Consider the following 24,649-nt stretch of genomic DNA (forward strand, 5'->3'; position numbering starts at 1 on the left):
TTGCTTTTTATCAGAAATTTATTTGCATGTAAATAAACAGGTTCTTTTGTAATGTTTTGGGGGGAAAATCCCACATTTTGTCTACTTTCAAAAAAATGAAAAACCCCAAAGTATTTACAGAACGGCCATACGCAGAGAAAATCAAATTTGAAAGATTTTAGAAAAGACCCTCCCCGGCTGCTCCTGATGTACATTTTTAAAACTCTAAACTTAAAGCCCAGCTTTTACAGCTGAGCATGTTTCCAACCTAGCATCTGAGATGTTAAATAATTCCTACCCCTCAAAAACAACTCAAGGATAGAAATAAGGCGGGTAGGAGCATTGAAAAGCGCGCCCCCTCACCAAAAAAAATTTTTAAATGAGATTGCCCAGGGACTGTGAATGTTTCCTATACTGGCATCTGCTTTAAGTGACTTGACTGGATACTGTATAACTCACTGGTGCCCTGAAGTTTTTTTTTTTTTTCTTATTCTTCTGAGAATTCATTTTTACTGTACTAAACTTTTAGACCTAGGCTCTAAAATCATTCCAAGAGTCACCAACCTCAAGCCTGGTTTTGGCAGTTACATCCTGCTTCATTTTTCTCCCTCTAAAACACTTGTTTTGAAATACATTGATTTTTGGAACCTGAAACCTTCATGTACATCAGAGCAGGTTTTGACCAAGTACCCCTAACAGGAAGCCAAAAGACAGAAGAGGAATCAGGTCAAACAAAGAATACATAAGACACCAGCAGCAGAAGACAGGTAGAAGTTGACTTCATTTCCTTGCCGTCTTTTGAAACAGGAGAATGAGTACACCTAGACAGGAGGGAGGTGTCCCAGGCTTGGTTAATTCTGCCTCTTCTCCTCCACCCTGTGGAGAAATGCAGTGCTCCCTGGTTCTCAGGCAGGGTGAAGCAGTTTAGCCCCGGCTCCCTGTTAAGCAAGTTCAGTTGCTGGGTCAATGTGTGGGGTGTGCCCATCGACAATTCAGGGGCTTATCCTTCATCCAGATCCTAACTCGGGATCCTTTGATCTGGGATGAAGACAGAAAGAGAGAAAAAGCTTCCCAGTTTACTCATTTTGATATTTGTTGGCTCTACTTGGGGGAGCTGAGCCCCTGATACTATGCAGTACATTCCCCATGAAATTTTCCCCACCCAGAACAAACAAAAACCATGTAACTTTTTTTTCCTGCAGAAACCAGTGGGATAGGATTCAAAACTAGGTGAGAAACTTGTGAGAAATCCAACCTGGTTGTATGTCTGAGAGGCTGTTACTGTATCATCATCACAAGATAAAGCACTCTGGTATCACCTTGCCCATGTCCTCCTTAGTGTCACCCAAGACATTTGACTCTGATACGGTAACCGATAACTTTTCTTGCTCCACTTTGCAATGTTTCGTTTCCTACTTCTTATACCTTGGGACACAAAAGTGGCAGAGTTGTTGAGAGCTGATGACCAGAAAAGGGAGAACACTAGAGGAAATCAGAGAGAGTCAGGAAAGAAAGCCAAAGCTGATTTTCCAACTCTATGCTAACTCCAACCTGCAGAAAGAGCTGAATATTGAAATCTTTAATATCCAATGAAGTCACTCAATTTCTCTCTCTCTCTCTCTCTCTCTCTCTCTCTCACACACACACACACACACACACACACACTCTCTCACACACACGAATCACCTGGCTTTTTTTTTTTTTTTTTTTTTAAATCCAGAAGAGTTGTGCTGGGGACCATGCCCCATCCTGCTGATACAGATCCTGAACGGAATCATCAGGAATGGCACAGTGCAGGTGTCAAAATCAAAGTAAGGCCGCAGAATTTTGAGAGGACCCTCCAAATACTGAAAACTTGTGTTGCACTCAAATGGTGTCCTGGATTTTTACATTTATGAGAAGGGCTTCTTATTAATGTCCCCCAGAATCCAGACTCAGACCTATTCCTCCAAAAAGGTCCAATTGTGTTGCTACATAGTAGCAAGGGTTTATCTTCATGCCCACCTAGTATTCCAGGCCCCTATTACTTCAAGTGAGCTTGAAATTGTTTTAAGTGAACTATGGCTGCAAATTTTTTAGTTTTATCTAAGGGAGCATGAGTGATTCAAGCCTGGTCTCCTTGTGAAGAAAAAGGAGCCCAGCTCTCAGGGATGGCATCAGTTCTCCTACAAACAAAATGCTGGGGTGTGGACTTTTGGCACATTGCGGAAATAGGAGAACTATTAATTCTGTAATGGTTTTCATGCCACTGGGTCAGGGAGGCTGTCCCACATTAAACCTTACTGCATCTGAAAACATTTTTACATCCCAAAAAGCCAGTCCAGCTTTTTTTTTTTTTTTTAAGGTAAAAGAGACTATATAAATCAATACCTCTACAGGGAGGTAACTCCTAATAGTCATATAACATCTGAACCCTATGAAAAACCTCCTAAAATAAAAATACCATTTGGGTTTTTCTCCTTAACTCCAAAGGTGGGCTCTGACTAATCTGCTTGGGCTTGATGCTACAGTACCAGCACAAGCTACAAGCTCTCTACAACCAAATAAGCCTTGCTCTTTTACCTCCCATCACTTTGAACCATGAACCTCTTATAATTAGAAAGAAATACTGTATAAAAACAGAGAAAGGGTTAAAATATTACAAATAAATAGCTAAAATTATCTTCCCTCCCCCAAACACTCCTAAGAAACAGACACCAAGCATTACTTAAGTGTCCAAAATGACCAAAGTCCTTCATTTGCCCACGCCTCAAATGGACAACTACCCAAAGGTGAACAACCTTCATGCAAATGCATCAAGGAATGTATTGCTTTTTCACTTTCTGCCCAGCCCTTCAAATACATGCACTAAAATGAGATTAAAACATGGCCTAAAAATGGAAAAAGGGAGAAAAAATATATATGAATATTTCCCACAAAACTGTTTCCCACCCTTCCCTCACCCTGTGTCCCCCCACCCCCTCCCTTTCATAAGCAAGTATTTTAATTTTTTTTTTTCCTGGCAAAGGAACAAGTGATTCTTGGTAACCAGAAACAAACCCTATGGTCTCTTTAGTAGGGTCTAGCTATGCCTGTCTAAATTCACTCAGCTCAGTGTCAAGGACATGCCCTTTAACATTCTTAAACAAAATCAGACCTGTCCAACTCACCCCTTATGATGGTTTGCCTATGAACTTATTAGTTTTTCTCTGGCCATGTTTTTTATCTTAAAAAGTAAGGTTCCTAATTGCCAATCAGGGCTACATCCATAAGATCATCATCTTCCTCCCCAATCATAAAATCAGGGCTGAGCCTTGAGGGCCTGTCTGTAGATAAGATTGTGTTACTTGTCATAGACAAGGACTGATCTGAAGAGATGGGTGATTTAGACCAACTCTCTGGCTTGATGCTATGAGATTTTTTCTTGTCTCGGTCTTTGTCCCGGTCCCGATCTTTGTCTTTTACTTTCTTCTTTTCTTTTTTGTGCTTCTTATGCTTCTCTGTGCTGTATTCTGGAAGTGGTCGGATGCCATCATCTGAGCAGGGACTGTTCTGGTAAGATTTCTCTGCTATGGAGGAGCCTGACTCACTTTCACTGTCCAGATTCTGGGGGGTATATGCTGGTGACTTACTATGGCTAGGAGAGCCACGCTCATGCTTTGGAGTGGAACCACTGATGAGTGGAGAGCCATAGTTTTTGGAAGAGGCCATCTGAGGCCTAAGCCCTTCTCCACTACTTTCCCCAGGTTTCTGCAAAGTCACTTTGGCTTTAATGCTGGGGGATCCCCCATCATGCTTGCTGATGATAATTTTTGCCACACCCGTGCTCCCCACATTTTTTGACTCTGAAGTCTTCTTAGATGAATCCACTGAACCCCCAGAGGTGGAAACCTTTGATTTGTCTTTATCACTTTTCTCACGCTTGCCCTGGAACTCTCCTCCTGACATGTGTTTGGAGGACATAGGATGGCTAGAATTTGTGCTCACTCCCATCTGGCCGTCCATTGGGTCTTCACCTCCAGGGCCACTAGTGACAACCCCATGCTTCAGTTTATCTATGACAGCTGTTAAGGACGGCTTCTTATTTCTGCTGGGAGATTTCCCTTTGGAACTCCCATGCTGGTTTTGAGAGGATGACATGGAAGAGCCACTTGAAGAAAAGGAAGAGGAAGATGCTGTACAAGAATTAGACGATGGGGGAGTTTTCTGAGACAATGAGCCTGAGGATCCTAACCCTGAAGATGACTTCATGCCAGTGCTTGAACTAGTTCCAGATATATGAGAACCACCAGAACCTGAACTGATAGGGGACTTGGCTTTAGAGGATGGGGGAGTCCCAGGAACAGGCTTCATTGGAGAGGCAAGCTTATCAGAGCCTCCAGGTGGCCTAGAGTGAGAAGGGGATATGTTTGGTTTACTTAAAGAAGGATTCATAAGTGATGATGGCTTCCCTTGAGGTTTCATCTTGGTGCTGCTGGAGCCACTGCTCAGTCCATGCTTAGTAATGGGAGAGGAGCCTGGTTTCCCCCCAGACTGGGATGAATTTTTGGATTGGCTAGATCCAGAAGACCCTTGGTTAGAATATATACTGCTACTTAACTTGGAACTTGATGAACCTTCTGATTTACTGCTTTTCATCTTGCCTGAGTTGGAAGCGGAGGATGAGGAAGAAGAATGGCTATGGTGGCTTTTACTGCCTGAGGAAGACACAGAACCACTGCTGGTATACTGACTGTGAGAAGAGGGTTTGCCCACCATCACAGTTCCCTTAGGAATCTGAATAGTGATTTTGGGAATGGGTGGTGTTGCAACACCTGGGGGAGTCTGAGATCTTCCTGAACTGCCTGGAGACTTGGATCCACCTGTACTGGTAGGTGGGGTGAAAGGTCGGTTAGAAGAACTATGAGATGGAGATTTTCCCTCAGTGTCTGCCTTCTTCCGCTTTGGAGCCTTATCTTTGCTTTTGCCATCATTAGAAGGGGTTCGACTGCGCTTCACTGGTTTGCTATCTAATCCTGGCCCTGACAAACTACTATTACTGGTGCCATTGCCTTCCTTTACTCTCTTTTGAGTCTTGTCTTTCCCTAAGTCCCCAGTGGTCAATAAAGGACTCTGGCTACCACTGTGATGCTCCATAAGATCTGCAGAACCCAAAGCCTTACCAGCCACTGCTATAATACTGAAGTCAACTGTGTCTGCTTGGCTATTGTTTTTAAATTTAGTCTCCCCATTATCACTTCCAAGCATTGGCACCCCCAAAGTATTTAGTGCCTGAGATGCAAATCCTTTGAAATCATCATTATCTCCACTTTGGCTGCTTTCATCAAAATATTCTTCTCCAAAACCACTTTGGCTCTGGCTGTTCAACAGATCAGGATTGAAATCTACTCCATCAGGAAAAAAATGATTGGTAGGAGAGTCACTACTAGGGCTTCCTGCAGCATCTGCAATAAGGTCAGCTGGATCAGTGTATGGATTTTCAGTATTATTGGTTTGAAAGACATCAGGGTCAAAGAGGGTACTCTGAGAATGCCCAGAGCTTGAAGAATCTCGAACAGGGGTGCCAATGGGTGGGCAATCGTCATTAGTGCTGGGAAGCTTAGAGGCTTCTTCTGCAATGTCTGAAAGGATATCAGTTACATCTTGGCCAATGCTGTCTGAACTGGATAGTCGGACCATCCTTTGAATACTGGGTTGGGGGTGAGGTACTGGTTGTGGGTAAGTTGTTGGGGGAGTGCTACACTGGCTTGGAGCTGGAGTGATATGTGGCGTATCCAGTGTGTCAGCTGTCATGTTGACATCAAAGATAGGGTTCTGTGAGTCAACATCCATTGAAAATAGCTCTCTCTGAAAGTCATCTTCAGTCTGGTGCTTGGGTTTGTCAGGTAGTAATCTCGATGACTTCTTCTTCTTTGTCTTGTTACTTCCCGAGCACATTTCCATCCGGGGTGAGCCGGAAGAGGAGTTCTGCCTTTCTAAAGGGCTGCATCCATAAAGGGTTGAGAAATCCTGGGCAGGATTATCTTTAAGAAGGTTCATGAGCATCGGGTGGTTCTTGGTGTTGCCGGCCATCGAAGAAACAGGTGGCGGCGTGTGATGAGGAGGGGTCGGACTCGAGCCAATGGTAGACCCCCCGTTCCCTGTGATTTGCAACAAACTGGTAAGAATTGGGTTCTGAGACACCTTGCTGAAGTCCTCCCCATGGCCCACCGACTCATGCCGATCTTTGATGCTCATGCTCATATTAAACAAGGTGGTAATGGGACCCCCCGGAAAGGTGTTGGTTGGTGTAGTGGTACCACTCATTGGGTTGTTGCCTGTGGTCATGCCATACCCTGGGCTGCTAGCCGGGGGCAGGTTCTTTTTCACCATGTCTTCAACTGTCTCTGCAATGAGGGACAGTGCTGGGGTGTCGGCCTGAATGGTTTCGGCTTTCCTCCGAATAGCCCTCATCGTCACAGGGATGGACATACATCTGTAAGATAAGATAGAGAAAACAAAGTTAACATTGCACTAGCAAAATAAAACCAGTTTTTCATTAGGGAAAAGCTTTAATTTTGCCTGAGGTATAGACATGCCATCAGAGGTTTTTATGTAGTAAGCAGTTTTCAGGTAAGGCAAATAACCCCAAATGCAGGAACAGATCTATGAAATGCCAGAATTTTAGGTAAATTCATTATAAGAAGAATCTGGACTAGTAGGCAATCATTAACCTCTTTTGAAGCACCACCCGAAACAAACTAACCATAAACAAGAGTCCAAATACTTAGATAACTTAAAGAACTAAAAGAAAGCTGGTAATAATGAACTCAGTATAAAAAATGCCCTCCTTTTAGAGCTTCGCATGTAATTAATGGGATAGATGACATATCTCAATTCATAAACCACTAGAAAAATCTCTTGATCCATCAAGTTCTAAACCTTAACAGCTTAGATCACCCCAAAACTATATGTGAAAAGTGCTACTGCCTGTATGAAATCGTTTATTTTAAAGCAAACCACTTTTTAACTTGCAGATATATTTATAAATATGTTTGAAAACATTTTGCTCTAGAACATGTCAGCAACCTTTCTTAAAGGGCTAGTTAGTAATAGTTTAGGTTTTTTAAGACGGTATAGTTTCTGTCCAACTATTCTGCCATCTTAGTTCAAAAGCTGCCACACACAATATGTAAATAAATTGATATGGCTGTGCTCCAACTAAATTTATTTACAAAACAGGCCACTAGTACCCATTCAAAAAAATCACAAAATTACATATTGTTTCTGAGAAGCTAACGGGCTTAAGCAGCTTTCCACATACTGCCATTGACATGTCACATATGTTAAAAAGTGACTAGCTGGACATGGTTCCATAGTGTAGCGGTTAGCACATCCGCTTTACACGCAAAAGGTCCTGGGTTCACACCCCAGTGGAGCCACGGTCCATGGTCTACAGCCATGCCACCCTGAACAAGCCTGATGTCTGATCTCGGAAGCTAAGGAGGGTCGGGCTTGGTTAGTACTTGGATGGGAGACTGCCTAGGAAGACTGTAGACATAAAAACAAAAAAAGTGACCAGGTAAGTTAAAAAAGATCTGCATCTTATTTCAGCGCTGTTCTTCTTTAAAAAACCCTAATGTCAGGCCTGAAGTTACCTACCTTACTTTCTAATACTCTCATAATGATATTTTAAAGAAACCAAGGCTTATATTGCTTTGAATCCAAAAGCAGAAAGGGAGAATTTAAAGTAGTAACTAAATGTTTTCCACCCAAATTTCCAATTCACTCTAATACTGAAAACAATATTCCTTATACACCTCTGACTGGGACTCTGATGGAAAAGGGCCAGTGCTACCTTTGAACAACTTTGGCAATGAAGTCATCTGTGCAGATGAGTGCATCTGACAGCCCCTTGTAGAGTTTGCAGCTCACATGTGTTGAGTCCTGCACATCCATTACCACTGAAAGACAAAATATATAAGTGGTATTTGAGATAAATTCAGCTTCTAACTTCTCAAAAGGAGATAAAGGAACCAAACTGCTACCCTGAGAGAGGTGCTAGCCACCCATACAACTCACCACACACCAGGGAGTCATTCACAGGGTGCTGAAAAGATACGCTGAAACGGGACTCTGAGAGGGGACACACTTCAAATTGGAGAAGCCCAGGGGAATCTAAAAGACCAAAAAAACATCATAAATAATTAACCAAATATAAGACTTGAGAAAAGTAAATAATAATCCTTAAGTATAAAGAATGAAATTCTTTCCCTTGGAAACTAAATCCCACACATTTTTTACATACAAAATCTACTATGTCATCCACAGGTAATAGAAGAAATCTGCCACTTTGTTATAAATTTTCCAACACAAGTAACTTAATTTCAATTTTCTAAAATGAAGGCATTTAATTCCTAAGTTGTTAAGGACCTTGACAGTTATAAACACCCTGCCTTAAAAGTGAATTCTGAATATAAATGTGGCCAAGAGGAGTTTCTCACTCTGTTTGATAAGCAGATATCCAAAACCAGTGTCATAAACCCTGCTTCGTATCAGTGTTTACAGCTGTCAGCTGTGTAGCCCATAATCTGGCAACCAGGGATGTAGGGGCTACAATATAAAATGATATATTTATGCCAAATACATATATATCTGTCATCATAGGTTCCTAAGTCAAACATGCTGGCAGCCCAGAGATAAGAATCAAAAGTTTTCTTGGCTGCCATGAAGCTATTTGATGAATTTTCCTAGGATTCAAATACATGAAATAGAAGAACCATAAGCACACTTGTGTATGCTGTGTCATTACTCCAACTCTAAAAGTTCTCATTTCTGAAGCAGTTCTTATTACCATTAAAGTTATCTCCTGATTTACCTTCCCTATTTGTTCCTGTTTATCATTTGCACTGATACATATCACTGAAGTGCTTTACAAATAAAATTAAAAATTAACTATGGTTAACTAGAGCAGCCAAAATTCACATCAAGGCATCTAATAGCAAACTGTTTGAAAAACATCAGCATTCCAGAAACCTGGGAGAAAAACAAAAGAGCACAAGTCTCACCACTTTTTAAACTTCATGATTATTTCTCCAAAGACTGGGGGGAAAAAATATACTTAGGACTAAAAGTTGAGAAGCACTGTCTTAACCTAAAATTTGAATATCAAGAAATCCTCTCATCTACGGCCATGCTACCCTGAACAAGCCCAATCCTGTCTGATCTCGGAAGCTAAGCAGGATCAGACCTGGTTAGTACTTGGATGGGAGACCACCCAGGAAGACCAGGTGCTGTAGGTGTAAAAATTAAAATTAAAAAATAAGGGATTGTAAGCTAACAAAGGTCCTTGCAATCTGTGAGGTTGACCAAAGGTTGCCTCGCCTAAAAAATAAAAAAAATTAATAATAAAAAAAGAAATCTTCAATATTGTATACCAAATGTAATGAAAAAAAAAAAAGAAAAAAAGAAATCCTCTCTTCCTACAGCATCCCAAGTCCTACTTTATATTTTGCTGCAAGGTTCAGGCCCTTAGGTACCCAATTATATCACTATATGCAGAAAAAAGTACATCCACTGCAAAAACAAAACAAACAGTGGTTTCGAAATGCCAATTAATAGATTGGTTCCATCAATTTATTTGTGGAACTTAAACTAGATTCCCAGTTCCTCCTACTGAGGTTCTAATTCAGTTCATTTGGGTGTGGAAACAAATATCTGTACTTTTAAAAGCTCCACAGGTAATATGATGGGCCATCAAATTAGAGAACCACTAGATCAGTAGTCCTCAACTTTTTTCGCACCAGAGCCAGTGTTCCTATGAGAATCTAATGCCTGATGATCTGAGGTATAGCTGAGGTGGTGATGCTAGTGCTGGGGAGCAGATGCAAATACAGTTTCGCTCACTGGACTACCACTAATCTCCTGCTGTGTGCCCAGTTCCTAACAGGCCACAGACGTACTGGTCCACGGCCTGGGGATTTGGGACCGCTGTACTAGAGTAATGTTTCCATTTACCAATAAGTACATCAAAGGAAAGGCAGTACCTTCTTTCAGAATAGTTCTTTTGACACAACTTCCAATGAGGGTGTTATAGGCCACTTGGTGTCTGATCAGATTTAGGATAAGAGGAACCCGGCCAGGGTGCTGAAAGGTGATTTTGCTAACAAGAGTTCCCTGTAGACTTCTGCCATCTGGAAGGGGAGCATCCTTGTTGAGGAAATAGCAGTGCTGCTGGCCTGGAAGAGCCTGGACAAAAGAACAAAGGCAAGAAATGCTATTTACTCACCCACTGTACTCTAACCACAAAACCATCCTTTGAAAAAAGGAAAACAAAAAACAGAAAACAAAAAACCTACTCCTCAAAACTCAGCAGCAATTTCCTGGTGAATAATAAAACTCCACTGTGAATTATTTGGTCAGCAGATATTATAAATACCAATTACTCACTTGGCTGAAAAGACCCTTTTTTTGGTAGATATTTTGCTAGTGGTTTCCTAACCTAGCCAACATAAATATTACCTCAGATATCTGTACAAAAGAGGTTCCTGAACTATAAGTGTAAAATCTGTTATTTTTAATAAAACAACCTATATAATTATAATGCAGCCAGAATTTGGAAACTACTACTTTAGAATATCATCAAACATTCAAATACATTTAAGTAAAGATAAGATTTTGGAATCTTCCTTAACTTATCCTTTCCAGCACTTTCTTCTGTTATGTACCTGAAGAAACATTCCAGATTCTAAGCACATGGCACTTGAAAAAAATTAAACACAAGGATGTTTAACATATAAGCTTATAAAAGTTCAGAATACCATTAAGAGACTTTCATCTGAAATTTCAACAATGTAATGTACATTGTTTCCTGACTCAGAAGCTCATGCTCTCTTTCAAGTATGTTTTAGAGATTTCTATCATTTCCTGCCTGATTGAGGAAATTAGGATATGATCCAGCAATCCAAAAGAATGTTATCTGACTTCAGTAATCCTATAAAGGAAGATTCTGATCTTGGGTCCAAATAACTTACAACAGTCCATGAGGACTTACTTACAGCATAAAATCGCATGTTGTGATTCAAAGGTACGGGGTCAGGATCCTTTGACAGCTCAAACTGAGTGATCAGTTCATAGAGGGGTACATAAGTTGGTTGAGTTTCAAACAATGGAATTCCTGGAAAAACAAGGATCAATATAATGATCACAAAATCAAAAGTTCTCCCTTCATGCTGCTACTTCATTTGTCCATTTATTCAAAAAGTACCTAGTACAAAGCAATATGACATCTATATCCATCAATATTTTTTTTAAGGCCTGCAAGACTAAAAGAGGTCTGAGATAATCTGAATTTGAAGTTTGCTTTTCACATTTTTAATAAGTACTGGCTCCTGATGCTTAAAACTCACCTGTACAGTTCTGAAGTTTCTGAACAAATGCTCTAGATACTGGGATTGGTTGGGGAAATTTCAAGAAGAAACAGGCAGGAAGATCAACACTGTTGGCACTGGTGATTGAGGAGAAGGAAGGAGTCCTTCAAACAAAAAAAGGGGCAAGTTTGAATTTTTGATTTGATATGAAAATGAAAAATCTAAACACCCATTCTTAGACAAGTCTGTTTCATATAAACACATACTCACAAGGCTATCAAAACTCACTCTTTGAACTCTCTTCCCTCGATTCCAAATTATCCTATTTGTTAACCCTAAAATATTTAATCAAACATCCTGATGCATGTTATCTAGTTATTACTCCAACATAATTCCAAATCAACATTAAGTCCCACAAGAACAAAATGGAACAACCATTAAATCAGAAAATTAGCACAGTTCTTTCTCTCTCAGGATAGAGAATGTTCTATGAGCAGACTTCAGAGGAACGTCAAAATATACATCGAAAAAAAGAAAATGGATAAAACAAAAAGCCAGTATCTAGAAAATCAAGTGACAAAGAGCCAAGTCAAAGTGATACTTGTTTCATACTGGGGTTGAAGTTGAAAAAATGGACTTTGCTACCCTAGAATTATATTTAACTTACCATTTGTTGTCAACTGGATGTGACCCCATAATTAATGGTGCAATTGGGAGTTTATACATAGCAGACGTTCCTTCAATTGTCACTGATGCATTCATGCCCAAAGAACGAGGAACTGGGAATAGCAAAGAAAAAAGAGTATTATCCAAAGTGACACAAATTATAAGGATCTTAACATTAAAAACAAACCAAACAAAACAGGCTAACTTCTGTATAATTGGTTAGCCCTATTTTGTCGGATATTATAATACCTATATAATTTAGAATTGCTGAAAATTACCTTTCTAACCAACAATATTTCTGTCAGTAAATAAAACTAATGAAGTCCAAGGAAGAAAAATTTTATTCATTATTGATATATTTACTTATTTTCTCCAACTTCAAAAGGCATTTAAATAGAATTATGATTATAGGATAGTGAATGATTAATGTTTCAAGGGGACCGAATGAAATAGTAGGCCATTTCTCATTTTGTTTTAGTGTATTACAGTGCAAACAGAAAATAATATCCATCATCTAATTCTTTAGTAAGTTGGCTAATTTCTTCACCTAGAATAATGACTAAAGATTAAGTCAAGTCAGGTGGTTTATATCTTCGTTTACTCATTTACTATTCAAAAGCACTTATTAAGCTTTTAGTATTATGTATGTGTATATATACCTATGTATATATGTATGCATATATGTGTGTATATGTGAGTTTATCAGATGCAAACTTTGGTAGGGAGGGCACACTTATTAGGGAGTAGCAAACCAGAAAGTACAGGCACACCCAGGCATTCAAATTTTTACAAATATTTCTTCAACAATGAACAAAACCTTCAGTTGCTTTACAGTCAAAGTCTTACCATTATTCTCATGCAAAATGATGGGAGATGTAGTCTTATCATCCAGCAGGTCAGAAGGAGAGGCATAGTACTTCAAGTTCATCAAATGACCTGTGAAACATAAATCTTATCACTACTTCTTTATTGGGTAAATTACAAATAAGTAAAAACATTCTCATTTCTATATACAAAAAAATTGTTTCACAGATATAAAGACTCTTGCTCCGAAGCAACTTATGAAATATGACAGAAGCATAAGTATTGATTTCAGTGGCAACAATTTACTTCACAATTAAAAAATAAAATTTAGGGAAGGAAGGTGTTAACACCTTCGAAATCATTAAGAACAAAAATGACTGGTAATATTCTCCCTCTGCTTATACACCCAAGGTGAAATTTGTAAGTAATGACTCCTCAATAAAAATTAGGTATTTTTCTAAATAAACAAAATAGGATTACATACCTCCACTTCTTGGAGTGAGATAGCCAACACTTCCATGAAGAATCTTATCCAAGGGACCAGCATTGGTTGCTTTCCTGCAAGACAAATAATCTATGTTTGCTGCTAATGTTTAAGCCCTAAAAGTGTTCATGCATAATATTAAAATTAGTTCAGCTCTTAAAAGACTTATAAATACTATTATAACAACTCTGTCCTATAACTAGGCATGTAACAACTGTATTTCACCTTCAAAGTGAAGGGATTATTTCCAAGTATACACAAGTATCTATTACAGTGAACATGAATAACAACTAGATTATTTATAAGATGGGAGGCCAGGTTTGATAAGTCTTCAGATAAAACCTATAGGAATATCAACCAACAACTTAGGGATATTGTCATGCAGAAAATGGAATGCAATCATCATTTGAAAGTGAAAGAAGATAGACAAGATGTATAACACAGGTAAAATATAGAGAGATAATAATATACGCCTGTAATATAGATATATAAAATAGGACCCTGGTAACTCCATCCATGAAAAACTTTTAAGAACAAGGTACCCAGAAGGGTATTATAAAATTGACTTTAGCCAGTCTTACCAATACATAACTGCCATTTTAGATAGGTCCTGTTCTAAGGACTGGAGAGCCAAGTACATTTTAGTCTTCAGTTTGCTAGAGAGTAGATGAAGAGAACAAGAGTTAAATAGTTAAAATACAGACAACTACACACAAACACACAAACATTGATACAGAAAGCCTAGACTACAAGTCTATATTGGAGGCAACTAAAATATCTATTTAAAAAAACCCTTTAAAATGTTAAAAAATTCATAATGATCTATCAAAGCTAATTTTTATCTCTTTTTAAAAGAGCCAAGCAGGTTAAAGGAATCCCAGGTAGCATAAAAGTAAAAACAACAATCCAGTTCCACAACAACTAATTTATTTCAGCCCAGAAATCAATATGTTGAAGATATTTCAAGGATTACAATTTATTTTAGCATTATCATCCATTAAGGAAGATATTGTTTATTTAAAATACCTTTAAAAGACAGAGTTGGAAGCTGAGCTATAGATCGTCAGCATGAGTAGAAATCACAAATGAGATAGGGCAGAAGACTTGGCAAATATCTAAACACAAAATGGTTTATAGGTTTATACTGATTTTTCCAACAGAAGCAAAAAATATAAACACTTACTTGTCCCCTGGAAGGTTATAAAGATTAACAAGACCCTTAAGGTGCTTAGAAAATTCATCAAAATTTTTTTCCCTACAAGTACAAAGGAGAGAATAAAACATATAATTACTACTCAATCGTAACAGCAAAATGTCAAAAATCATAGTTATATAAAACTAATTTTAATAATTTGGTTTACTCTTTTTCCCCTAGCCAAAGTTATCTAGAACCAATCAAAAGTAGCAAAAGAAAAATGAAATATTTTCCTTTCTCTGCCCATTTTTTGGAGATGGTGTTAAATAAGCAATATATAGTCAAAAAGACCTGGTAATTTATATACTCGTTCACTCCGAAGTTAATGAGACTTGGCTTAAATAAATCACTTTCCCTCTTAACTGAGAGGACCAGATGTCTTGAGGGGGAAAAAAAACTTGCAGAGGAAATCAAGTAAATAGAGAAGATGGAACACTTGTGGGTACATGGCAAAATAAGAGCAGAGATGGAAAATGAACACTAGGAGAGAGAGAGATGGGAGACATGGAGAAAAAGGGACGGATCCTGTGGAGACAAACCACATATTCGAAAATGTTCCTATGACTAGATCTACCCAAGGGAAAAAAAAAAAAAAACAATACTACCATGACCTCTGTCTTCTGAGAACACAGTATTTAGCCTTGGATTCTTAGTCAAATGGACTTCTGTGGAATCTAACACAACTCAACAATTCTAACTCTCCATATCTTTTTGCAAACTTTGAAAAAAAAAAGTCTCTTGAAAACTAAATTGTCCTGACAATGTCAGATACTTGGTCAGTCAATTACTGAGCATTCAGTGAACACTTATTGCTGTAAGTGCCATGAATACAGTAAAAAGAAACAAGATCAGCAGCAAAATATATTCCTTACCTTAAAATTACTATCTATACAAAGTGACTAAAAATATCAGGTATAAAGGCTAACATTCTTTCTGAGGTTCCCATTCCCAAACATGCTCTCAAATAACTTTAGAACCATTAGTTCATAAGTTCATGCAGTCTCCTACTCCAGATTAGAACCAGAAATATTGACTTGAAAGACTGAAAGTCAATGTCTACCTTCCCAGACAAAGGTGGTAATACTGCTTTGCTAGACTTACCGATTCAAAGAAATAAAAAGATTATTTTTTATGTTGCATTACAATTTCTTAAAGTTGATTCAAATTGTTGCATTAAGCTATGTAAGTACATTAAACTAATTTTTGAGAAAGCTGAGTGTAATACTTAGTTCCTCAATATGACCCTCCTTTCTAAGACATCTCCATGTGGTATCTGAGAATTTCACTACCTTTACAACATAAAATTGATGTAATGACTTTCTCAAATTCCCAGAAAGTTAAATCTTGGTTTAAATTTAAGCATGGAAATTTCTACTCAATTCAAAGGGAAAAGATAAGCCAGTAGAAAAAGCCATCAACTACTAGAAGAGATCCTTCAAGCCTAGTGCTTTACTATGATGGGAGTTTAGCACACATATACCTTAAATATGTAAAACAATTTTTCTCAAAATTAAAGTGAAAAAGTCTTTGTTGTGGTATAGATTCAATTTTCTCAAGCCTTCTCTAATTCAATAATTAGGTTCTATTTATTTTTGTTCCACACAAAATTCTAAAGGCTATATCAGAGTTCTCAACCAGGAGTGATTTTACCCTCCAGGAGACATTTGACAATATCTAGATATATTTTTGATTGTCACAACTCAGGAGATACTACTGGCAACTGGTGGGAAGAGAACAGGAATGCTGTTAAACATCCTACAATGCACAGGGCAGCCCCCAGAACAAAGAATTTCCAATCCAAATTATCGATACTGCCAAAGTTAAGAAACCATTAGACTGGGTAGGGTAAGAAATTAAGCTAAGTCAATTCTGAAAGTGAGTAAGTACAGACTATGAAGAATCCTGACCCAAGAAAATAAATTTGCTCCTCAGGAAAGTATCTTACCCATTCAGCCTCAAATCCTAGCTATAAAGAACAGCATTGCCTGACATTATCAGTGAATATAAATGTCATTTGCTTACCTTAGCTGCTGTACAAGCTCTGGACAGCTCTGAAATTAAAGAAATTATGTTAAAACTTTCAACTACTTTAAGACTTTAAAAGACATTAAGAATTTTTCTCTTTTATTAACAGCACATGCTTTTTAACAAAAACACTGAAACTATAGACAGTCCATATATTAAGATATCAAAAAGCATCTTCTTCCTATTTGGTAAACTATGGGTTTGGAGTGGGAAAGATCAAAATATATGAAATAGTTTATAAAGGAATCAACTTTCGGTAGCTTAAAATAACAGGACCTCTCTTTAATGCTATCCTCGGAAACCATATCTAACTGTCTGGTTACACACAGTTTACATTTATTTTCTTTCACAGGGTTTTTCAGAGATAATCAGCTATCTACAAGATTTTCTGTCCCTTTTAGTTATAAGTTCTTTGATGAAAGGAATTTTGAGTTATTTATCTCTGTATCTCCAGCACCTATTGTTCAATTTCAGCTCATGTTTGTTGAATGGGAAGGGTTCCTCTGTTGTTTCCACTTGTCAAAGCCTTTGGATGATGTCAGAGATGGACCCATGTTATTTTAAATTCCATTCTATAGCTATTGATGTTGTAGCCCATCACATCACCTCTATAGTGGCTCATGAAAAAACCTACACCCAAGCTTTTTCAAACCCCAACATTCATTTCAAAATTAATGTCCCTAAGTAAACCCCACAGAGTCCAGTGAAATATCGATAACACATACCACAGGATTCTCCCCATGGTGAGCCACTTTTACATCACAAAGCTGTCCTGCAGGATCTAACTGCACTTCCACATAGAACATATCTGACGTGATGTAACATTCAGTGCCACTGGCACTGAGATGAGAGCCCAGTCTAGCAGGAACAAATCAAAACAAAAATTAATAGAAGACACATAAATAAAGCTACCCAAAGTCAACACTAAGTTATACATTTCTGCTCACAGATAGACTACTTACCCATTCTGTCTTGCTATAGATTCCAAACGGTCAGTCATTGCTGGTAAAGATGTTACTATGAAAGGATGAAAAAAGTAAATCACAAAGGATGCTCCATATAACTTAAATTGTATTCTTCAAAGATAGAAACATCCTGTGGAGTATATCTGTCCTTTGAAAGCCATAAACACATTTAAGAGTTCGAATACTTATAATTTGCACAAAGTTCATCTTTAAGACTTAGCTGTAGCCTAGGCAGTAATAAGGGTCAAAAAAAAATCTATTTGAAAAAATTACTGGACCTTTTTCCACTCTTTTTTCATTATTCATTTGGGACAGTTATCTTTAACTTAAAGACACAGTTTCTGCTAAGTACTCAATGTTCACAGTGGCATTATTCACCATAGCCAAAAGGTGGAAACAACCCAAGTGTCCATTGATGGACGAATAAACAAAATGTCATACACATACACATTATGCTGAGTGAAATAAGCTAGTCATAAAAGGACAAATACTGTATGATTCCACTTCTATGAGATATCTCTAGTAGTCAAATTCTTAGAGACAGAAAGTAGAATAGTGGTTGCCAGGAGTTGGAGGGGGAAATGGGAAGTTAACTGTTTCATGAGTACAGAGTTTCAATTTCAAAAGACAAAAAAGTTCTGTAGATGGTGATGATGGTTGCACAATAATGTGAATGTACTTAATACCACTGAACTGTGTATTTAAAAATGGTTAAAATGGTAAATTTTGTTATGTATATTTTACCACAATTAGAAACAAAACTATATTCAGCAGAATCAGGTTCGTTTGTGGTGGATCAGAGTAAAATCTGTTTTTACTTTCATTTTCCCCCCAAAATAGAAGAGGTAATTATAAGCATGAATAATCAAGCTTATGATTTGTATTTTATGTCTGCTTTCCTGAAAACATTGTCCATAAATACAGTAAAAATCTTTTAGCATTAAAATGTCCATCTTTTTATTGAGAATTTAATTAAAAGAAAGGTAAAGATAAAAAAAAAACTTTCCTCTGCTATCTTAACAGTTACCCTTCATCAATTCTTTTGCATCTCTACCAGCCTTCAAAATAGGCCAAAAAAAATATAGTCTATGGCCATGCTACCCTGAACGAGCCCAATCCTGTCTGATCTCAGAAGCTAAGCAGGGTTGGGCCTGGTCAGTACTTGGATGGGAGACCACCTAGGAAGACCGGCTGCTATAGGGGTAAAAAATAAAAATAAGTGATTGTAAGCTGACAAGGTCCTTGCAATCTGTGAGATCAACAAAGGGTTGCCTTCCCTAAAAAATTTAAAATAATAATAATAAATAAGTAAATAAAATGTTTCAAAAGTTCAGGTAAGAACTCCTCTCAATTACATAGTGAAGCAAGAGCAACAGCTAGCATAGAAAGTTGACCCATCTCCTATGGCCATGCCACCCTGAACAAGCCTGATCCCATCTGATCTCAGAAGCTAAGCAGGGTTGGGCCTGGTTAGTACTTGGATGGGAGACCACCTAAGAAGACCAGGTGCTGTAAGCGCAAAAAAAAAGAAGTTAACCTATCTCATGTAAGTATTAAAGTCTTAAACTGGGTGTTTTAAGAAATCAGCATATTTCAAAGATGTTTACAAACCTTTAAGAGCTTTCTGCAATGTTTCCAAACAGCTGACCAAATGTTGGTGCCCTCCAGAACTCATCACAACCCTTTTCTCCTATATTAATGGGAAAACATTTGAGGTAAAAATTAAGCCAACAGTGTTTCAGATGTACGTATACGTCATCCTAATAGTAATATTTCAGAATAGTCTATAAACTATATGTTATAGTCTATATACTCTATATCCTCTGTATACTTGAGATAGTCTATAGACTCGTAACGGTTACTCTGTCCATCAAGCCTGAAGAGGAAAAGTAGTTCATATAGTACATGGATACATCCATATACATGAAGGCAGAAAATGTATTTCCAAATCTAAAAGAATATAACCTTCAGGGAAAAATTAGGAAGAATCAAAATGTAATAAATGAGATCAGCCTCCTGTATAAGTAACTATATCCTAAGATTTACTCAGTTAAATATGGAGACTCACAAGATTTGGCAACTCATATTTTCAAACCAGATGATCTGTATGTAATCTAAGAAATACAACCAGACCATAGTCTAACTAGACTGACTCTAAAACTATGTGGCCCAGAAAAGGGATGCCCAAAGAGCAAAAATTTTGGCATAATTTTTCTAACTCTATCCAGGGAAGGAGTTTTTCTCTGCACAGCATTCCAGCCCCCAAATGTAAACAGTTTTATAATACAGAATAGTTTTTCAGGCTTTTCCATGCCCTAAATCCATCTCTCTTTGCTCTAATTCCACCTTCATGAAACAAACACCTGATTAATAATCTGGCTTCCTTTATACCTAGATTAGACAGGGGACAGTGCTCTGGACAATGGATACCAATATTTTGATAACTGGAAAGATAAACCCTCTGTTGTAAATTAATAAAATGGCACTGTGATTTATATGTTCATCTACTGAGATTTTGTATGTCAATTGTTAAAAATTCTTCAGTCTTCATATACCAATAAAATTAGGTTTTTGAATCTGCAAAGGTGAGTAGACAATGAAAATTATGGTGACTAAGACGCTGGTACCTCAAGAAAGGGAATTAGTAGCCACCTGAAAATATCTCATGATATCTCTCTAATGACTATCATTTATAGAACATATTTCATATTAGAATATGACTGTCTTGTGGTATAAAAATGACAATCTCAGAATCCCCAGACTAGAAAAACTATTATTTATTTGACTTTTTAAAATATCTTTTGTGTACACAATCCTGAGCCAGAAGATACACACACATTTGTAGAATTTACAGTTACAGAAATCTTTTAACACAACACAAAACTTTGATACCTATTATCTGACTTGATCCTTATAACAGAACTACTGTAGGTCCTCAAATAACTTCATCTCATTATAACACTGATAAGAAAACAAAATTTGATACCAGGCTAAGGCCACTATGTGGAGTTTGCACATTCTTCCCATGTCTATGTGGGTTTTCTCTGTGTACTCCATTTTTCTCCCATGTCCCAAAGATATGCATGTTAGGTTATCTGCATGTCTAAATTGTCCCAGTATAAGTGAGTATGAGTGTGTGTGTGAAGACCCTGAACTGGGGATAAGCAAATTGAAAAATAATCATCTTCCTTGTTTTTATTGTTATTTCTTAAATATATGAAGAACTCAGATTTATTTCACTGTTTAATATCAGAAGTGTTTTGGGTCTTTACTTCGAAGTTTGGTGATGTTTTTGTGACCAGACCCATGCCATAGGACCTTAACTCTTGTATGTATCAGTAGCCTGTGGTAATATTGGTTTCATTATATGTCATTTTGCTTAAAGTTGCAGTTTCCAAGAACCTATCAACTTTAAGGAAGGACTTAATGTATGTGAAAAAGCAAACTGATACTGTGTGTCTCTACTTTCCAGATGAGAAAACTGAAACTTGGAGATATTAAATAATTTGTCCAAGGTCATGTAAGTAGTAAGCATTGTCGTCAGGCCTACAATACAGATATTTTGACAGCAAATTCAGTTCTTTCGCTAATGTTATACTGATGTGATCATTTTAAACACTGATATTTCTATGAAGCTGAACTTACTCTCGACCTAAAGTAACACTTGGGGTACTTTCATTGAAGTATAACATATATACAGAAAAGTATGCAAATCTTAAGTAAAGGGATCCATGAATTATCATAAAGTAAATACACCCACATAACCATTGCCCAGGTAAACTCAAATAAGTAAAGTTTTCCTATATCACTCGACTACTGCTAGAATCATATGGATGAACTTTTAACATCCAGCCATGCTCCTACCCCCAACCCCTTGTCTTCCACTTAACTAAGGGCTCACCATACTGGTGAATGACTCAGGAGGTGAAGTAGTACTGTAGAGAAAGAGGTTGACAGAATGAACAGGTAAAACTACCTAAAAATTAATTGTAAACTCTACTCCTAGTATAGGTACAATAAAAGTACTATCACATTAGTATCAAGGAGCTTAACAGGAAGTGAAAAATAAATGTCTCTTTACCAGTCTATCATGTGTGTCTCTTATTGGTGTATTTCATTGCATCTTTGCCTAAAGTATCCCAGTGTACTAAAACTCACAATTTACACAATTTTATAACTATATTTCCTTCTTAGGTAAATTCTTAAAACACCTGAGTACATGGTGGCTATAAACTTTATGATAAAACTGAAGACACACTATAACTAGTTTGAAAAAATGTCAGAGCACTTAGCTTATTAAATAATTGTCTAAGCACACACCACAATCCTCACCATGACTTGACGCACAAGCTTAATGGTTTCACTCCAAGGTCTATTTTGGTTAAATTTTGCATGAAGCCGTTCCAAGAGAGAACTCATCTTACTCAGCTTTTCCGACTCTACGATATAAATCAGAAGACATCATTAGAAATTCTTCTTTCGAGACCTTCCAATTTGTCTTGCAAATGAAACCCCCACACATTATCCTGGTAAGAACTCAGTTAAAATATTTTTCAATATCATTTATTTCAAAACATACAAAGAATTTATTTTTAATGAAAAGACAACACACAAATTATGGGTTTATCTAATGAATACCATAGAACAGGACTGCTTTCCATCCAAACTTTTAATGAGAACTGAAAAAGAACCATCTCTAATGATTCAAGACTAAGACTACAATTTAGTGACAAAGTAATTTCATGTCACGCATGAAATTTCTTGCATGATATACGTAGAGCATACATTTGACAATGTATGCCCTTAGTATGGTTAGTTGGTTTTCAATGTGAAGATATAGATTTCCTTAATTTTTTTTTTTACATAATTTTAAAAGATCAACTTACAAGTATTATCAAAAAAACAGCCTTCATCATTCAGATTTCTCCTATTTGAATTCAAACTAAAACTATACGGACAGGGAAGATGTAAATGTCTAAATGATGAGTTTCCAGCAAAATAACAGGTAGAACAGACTGGCTGCTAGACTAAGTGTGTGAATGAACCCCCTATGCCCTTAAACCCTCCTCTAATTCTTATACTGCTTAGAACAAGCAAGGACCTGTGCTAGATACCACTGGCAATGCAAATACACACAATATGCCTGCAATAACATCTGTGAAAGAATATGGATAAGTTAATGTGGAAATAACCATTACACAAAGCAAAATGAGATATAATCTTAAAAACAGACACATTTCTAATTGAAATTCAAAGGAGTAAAAGTTAATTAGTTACATAGATATTACAGAAAAGGTGTCATTGAAAGGTGTATAGAATGTCAGCAATAAGTTGAGGCAGTGACATCTTCTAAATAAGATTCAAACTCCTTCCTCCAATGTCCTCATCTTCTTGAAAAGTGGATTTTGAGCTATTTTAGCCAGTTTATAGTTCTGGCAATGCTCACTTTCACGACCTTTTTATTTAAGCACAATTTTACGTGCTGGGGATACAGCAGTGAGCAAACTAGACAAAATTCCTGCCTCACTGAGCTTCCATTTTACATCTGTCATTCCTGTGTACCCAAGAAGCAAACCTTTCTTCTTCCTCTCCTTCAAAATACACCCCTCCTTCCTTGAGAAGCCTGATAAACATCTTTATAAAAATACTCACATCGAACGTTTTTTGAGCAACTATTTATGTGCCAGGGACTATACAATGAGTAAGGCAAGGTTCCTGATCTACAAAGCTCAGAGTAAAGTGGGGAAGATGAATAAATAACATAGCGAGCTGTATTAACAGAACTACGTCCAAAATGCTAAGGAAGCATTTAAACTGTAGTGCAGACCTTTAGAGAATCTAAGGTTCCATAGAAAAGTTGTTTTTCAGCAGTTCTGAGTTAGTCCAGGCACTAAAAGGATAAAATTCAACACAGCACAAGATTTGAACACTGTGATTGACGTTCCAGGGAACTGCTGGCTTTTAATATAAGGACCTAATCATTTCAGTCACGCCAAAACATCCTCCAGTACTCTGACACACGGTTCTGTACAATTGTTATGTCATTATTCAGACGTCTCTTCAGAAACGAGGTGTAAGCAAGTTTTTGATTCACTAGCCTGGTCTCCCATAACTTTAGGATAAAAATCCCTAGGCACAACTGATTGCCCTAGCTAAGCAGGAAACCTTCACATAAGTTGAGAACTCTGATCACCCCAAAGTCGGAGCTCTTGATCACAGGGAAGAAATAGTCACAATCTGAAACTCCACACAGATCCCGCCTCCTAGACTCTGGGCCCTCGGGAGGGTGGTTCCCGCAGAGGCATCGGACCCCCACCTCTTCTCACAGATTGGCTCCCCCCAGCTGTGTCCCGCCCCCTGCTCTCCCCTTCAGTCACTCACCCTCGGTTTCCCCCTGAGCCTTCATCCTGACGGTGGGGAAGGCCTGAGTCCTACACAAGAGGATAAGCCCTTCCCCACCGTTCACGACGGAACCAAGTTGGCTTGGGCTCCCGGGACGCGGGGCACCAGCAGTCCCCACTCTTCCCGGGAAGGCTCAGTCTGAGGTCCCTGGCGGCAAGAAGAGAAGGGTGCTCGCGGCCGCCGCCATTTTCCCCAACGGAACTTCCCAAAGATCGCGAGATTAACCGTGATCCTGCGAGAGGGAGGAGAAGGGCTGGGCCACAAATTATCGCGGAAAATGGTTAACGCGGTGCTTCTCGCGAGAATCTTCCAATCCAGCTTTTCTTTAGTTTTGGGTTGTCTGACTCCACCTTTAGATACGGTGCTTGCCAGCTGGTAGCGACCAGTTTGCCTTATGAACCTGGCATTTCGTTTTGGTATTTAAGTAGTTCGCAAATTAAAATCCTTAGCTCTTTTTACTGAAAAACTAACTTTTCGAAGAATACTGACATTAGGACTATACGCTTTCTGTAGATACTAGGTAAAATAATTATGTCATAAAAAAAAAATTGGCTCTTTGTAACATGACCTTCCACACCAGACCAGTACACTTAATTCCGTTTTCCGTTCTTTTTAATTTCAGAAGTATTTCTTGAGTAATTTCATATTTGAAGATCTGGGAGATTTTAGATTAAGGTAAACTTGGTTTCAGCACTCAGAACATAAGATGCTATTATGTTTGGGTTCCTTTTTTGTAATCAGTGAAAAGCAGTTTAGCTCATACTCTACAAGTCACAAAGAATGTGTAGTCATATCTCTTGTA

The 24,649-nt window shown here is 37.8% G+C and overlaps 1 protein-coding gene, 1 non-coding gene and 2 pseudogenes across 3 annotated transcripts; 3 read left to right on the forward strand and 1 right to left on the reverse strand.

Moving 5' to 3' along the window:
• On the reverse strand, positions 1–24,057 carry MED1 (mediator complex subunit 1). 2 transcript variants are annotated; one of them, XM_016164628.2, is made up of 18 exons: positions 23,917–24,047; positions 23,827–23,862; positions 21,778–21,884; positions 19,057–19,135; positions 17,443–17,497; positions 17,206–17,338; positions 16,478–16,506; positions 14,444–14,515; positions 13,842–13,916; positions 13,261–13,334; positions 12,819–12,908; positions 11,974–12,085; positions 11,346–11,470; positions 10,995–11,113; positions 9,984–10,185; positions 8,020–8,115; positions 7,796–7,901; positions 1–6,433 (listed from the first exon to the last, which is right to left on the reverse strand). In XM_016164628.2, exons 2-18 carry the CDS (start codon positions 23,849–23,851, stop codon positions 3,202–3,204), a joined length of 4,731 nt encoding a protein of 1,576 aa, XP_016020114.2. In that variant the 5' UTR covers positions 23,852–23,862; positions 23,917–24,047; the 3' UTR covers positions 1–3,201. The 2 variants fall into 2 exon arrangements, with proteins under 2 accessions (XP_016020114.2, XP_016020113.2); XM_016164627.2 differs by having other exon boundaries at positions 23,827–24,057.
• On the forward strand, positions 9,121–9,239 carry LOC118604580 (annotated as a pseudogene).
• Positions 18,530–18,648, forward strand: LOC118604133 (annotated as a pseudogene).
• Positions 18,845–18,963, forward strand: LOC118604505. Its single transcript, XR_004951775.1, has one exon. It is a non-coding gene; the product is annotated as a 5S ribosomal RNA (ribosomal RNA).
• Positions 24,058–24,649: the final 592 nt, after the last annotated feature.

Source organism: Rousettus aegyptiacus, unplaced genomic scaffold (genome assembly GCF_014176215.1).
Source record: "Rousettus aegyptiacus isolate mRouAeg1 unplaced genomic scaffold, mRouAeg1.p scaffold_m13_p_6, whole genome shotgun sequence".
NCBI lineage: Eukaryota > Metazoa > Chordata > Mammalia > Chiroptera > Pteropodidae > Rousettus > Rousettus aegyptiacus.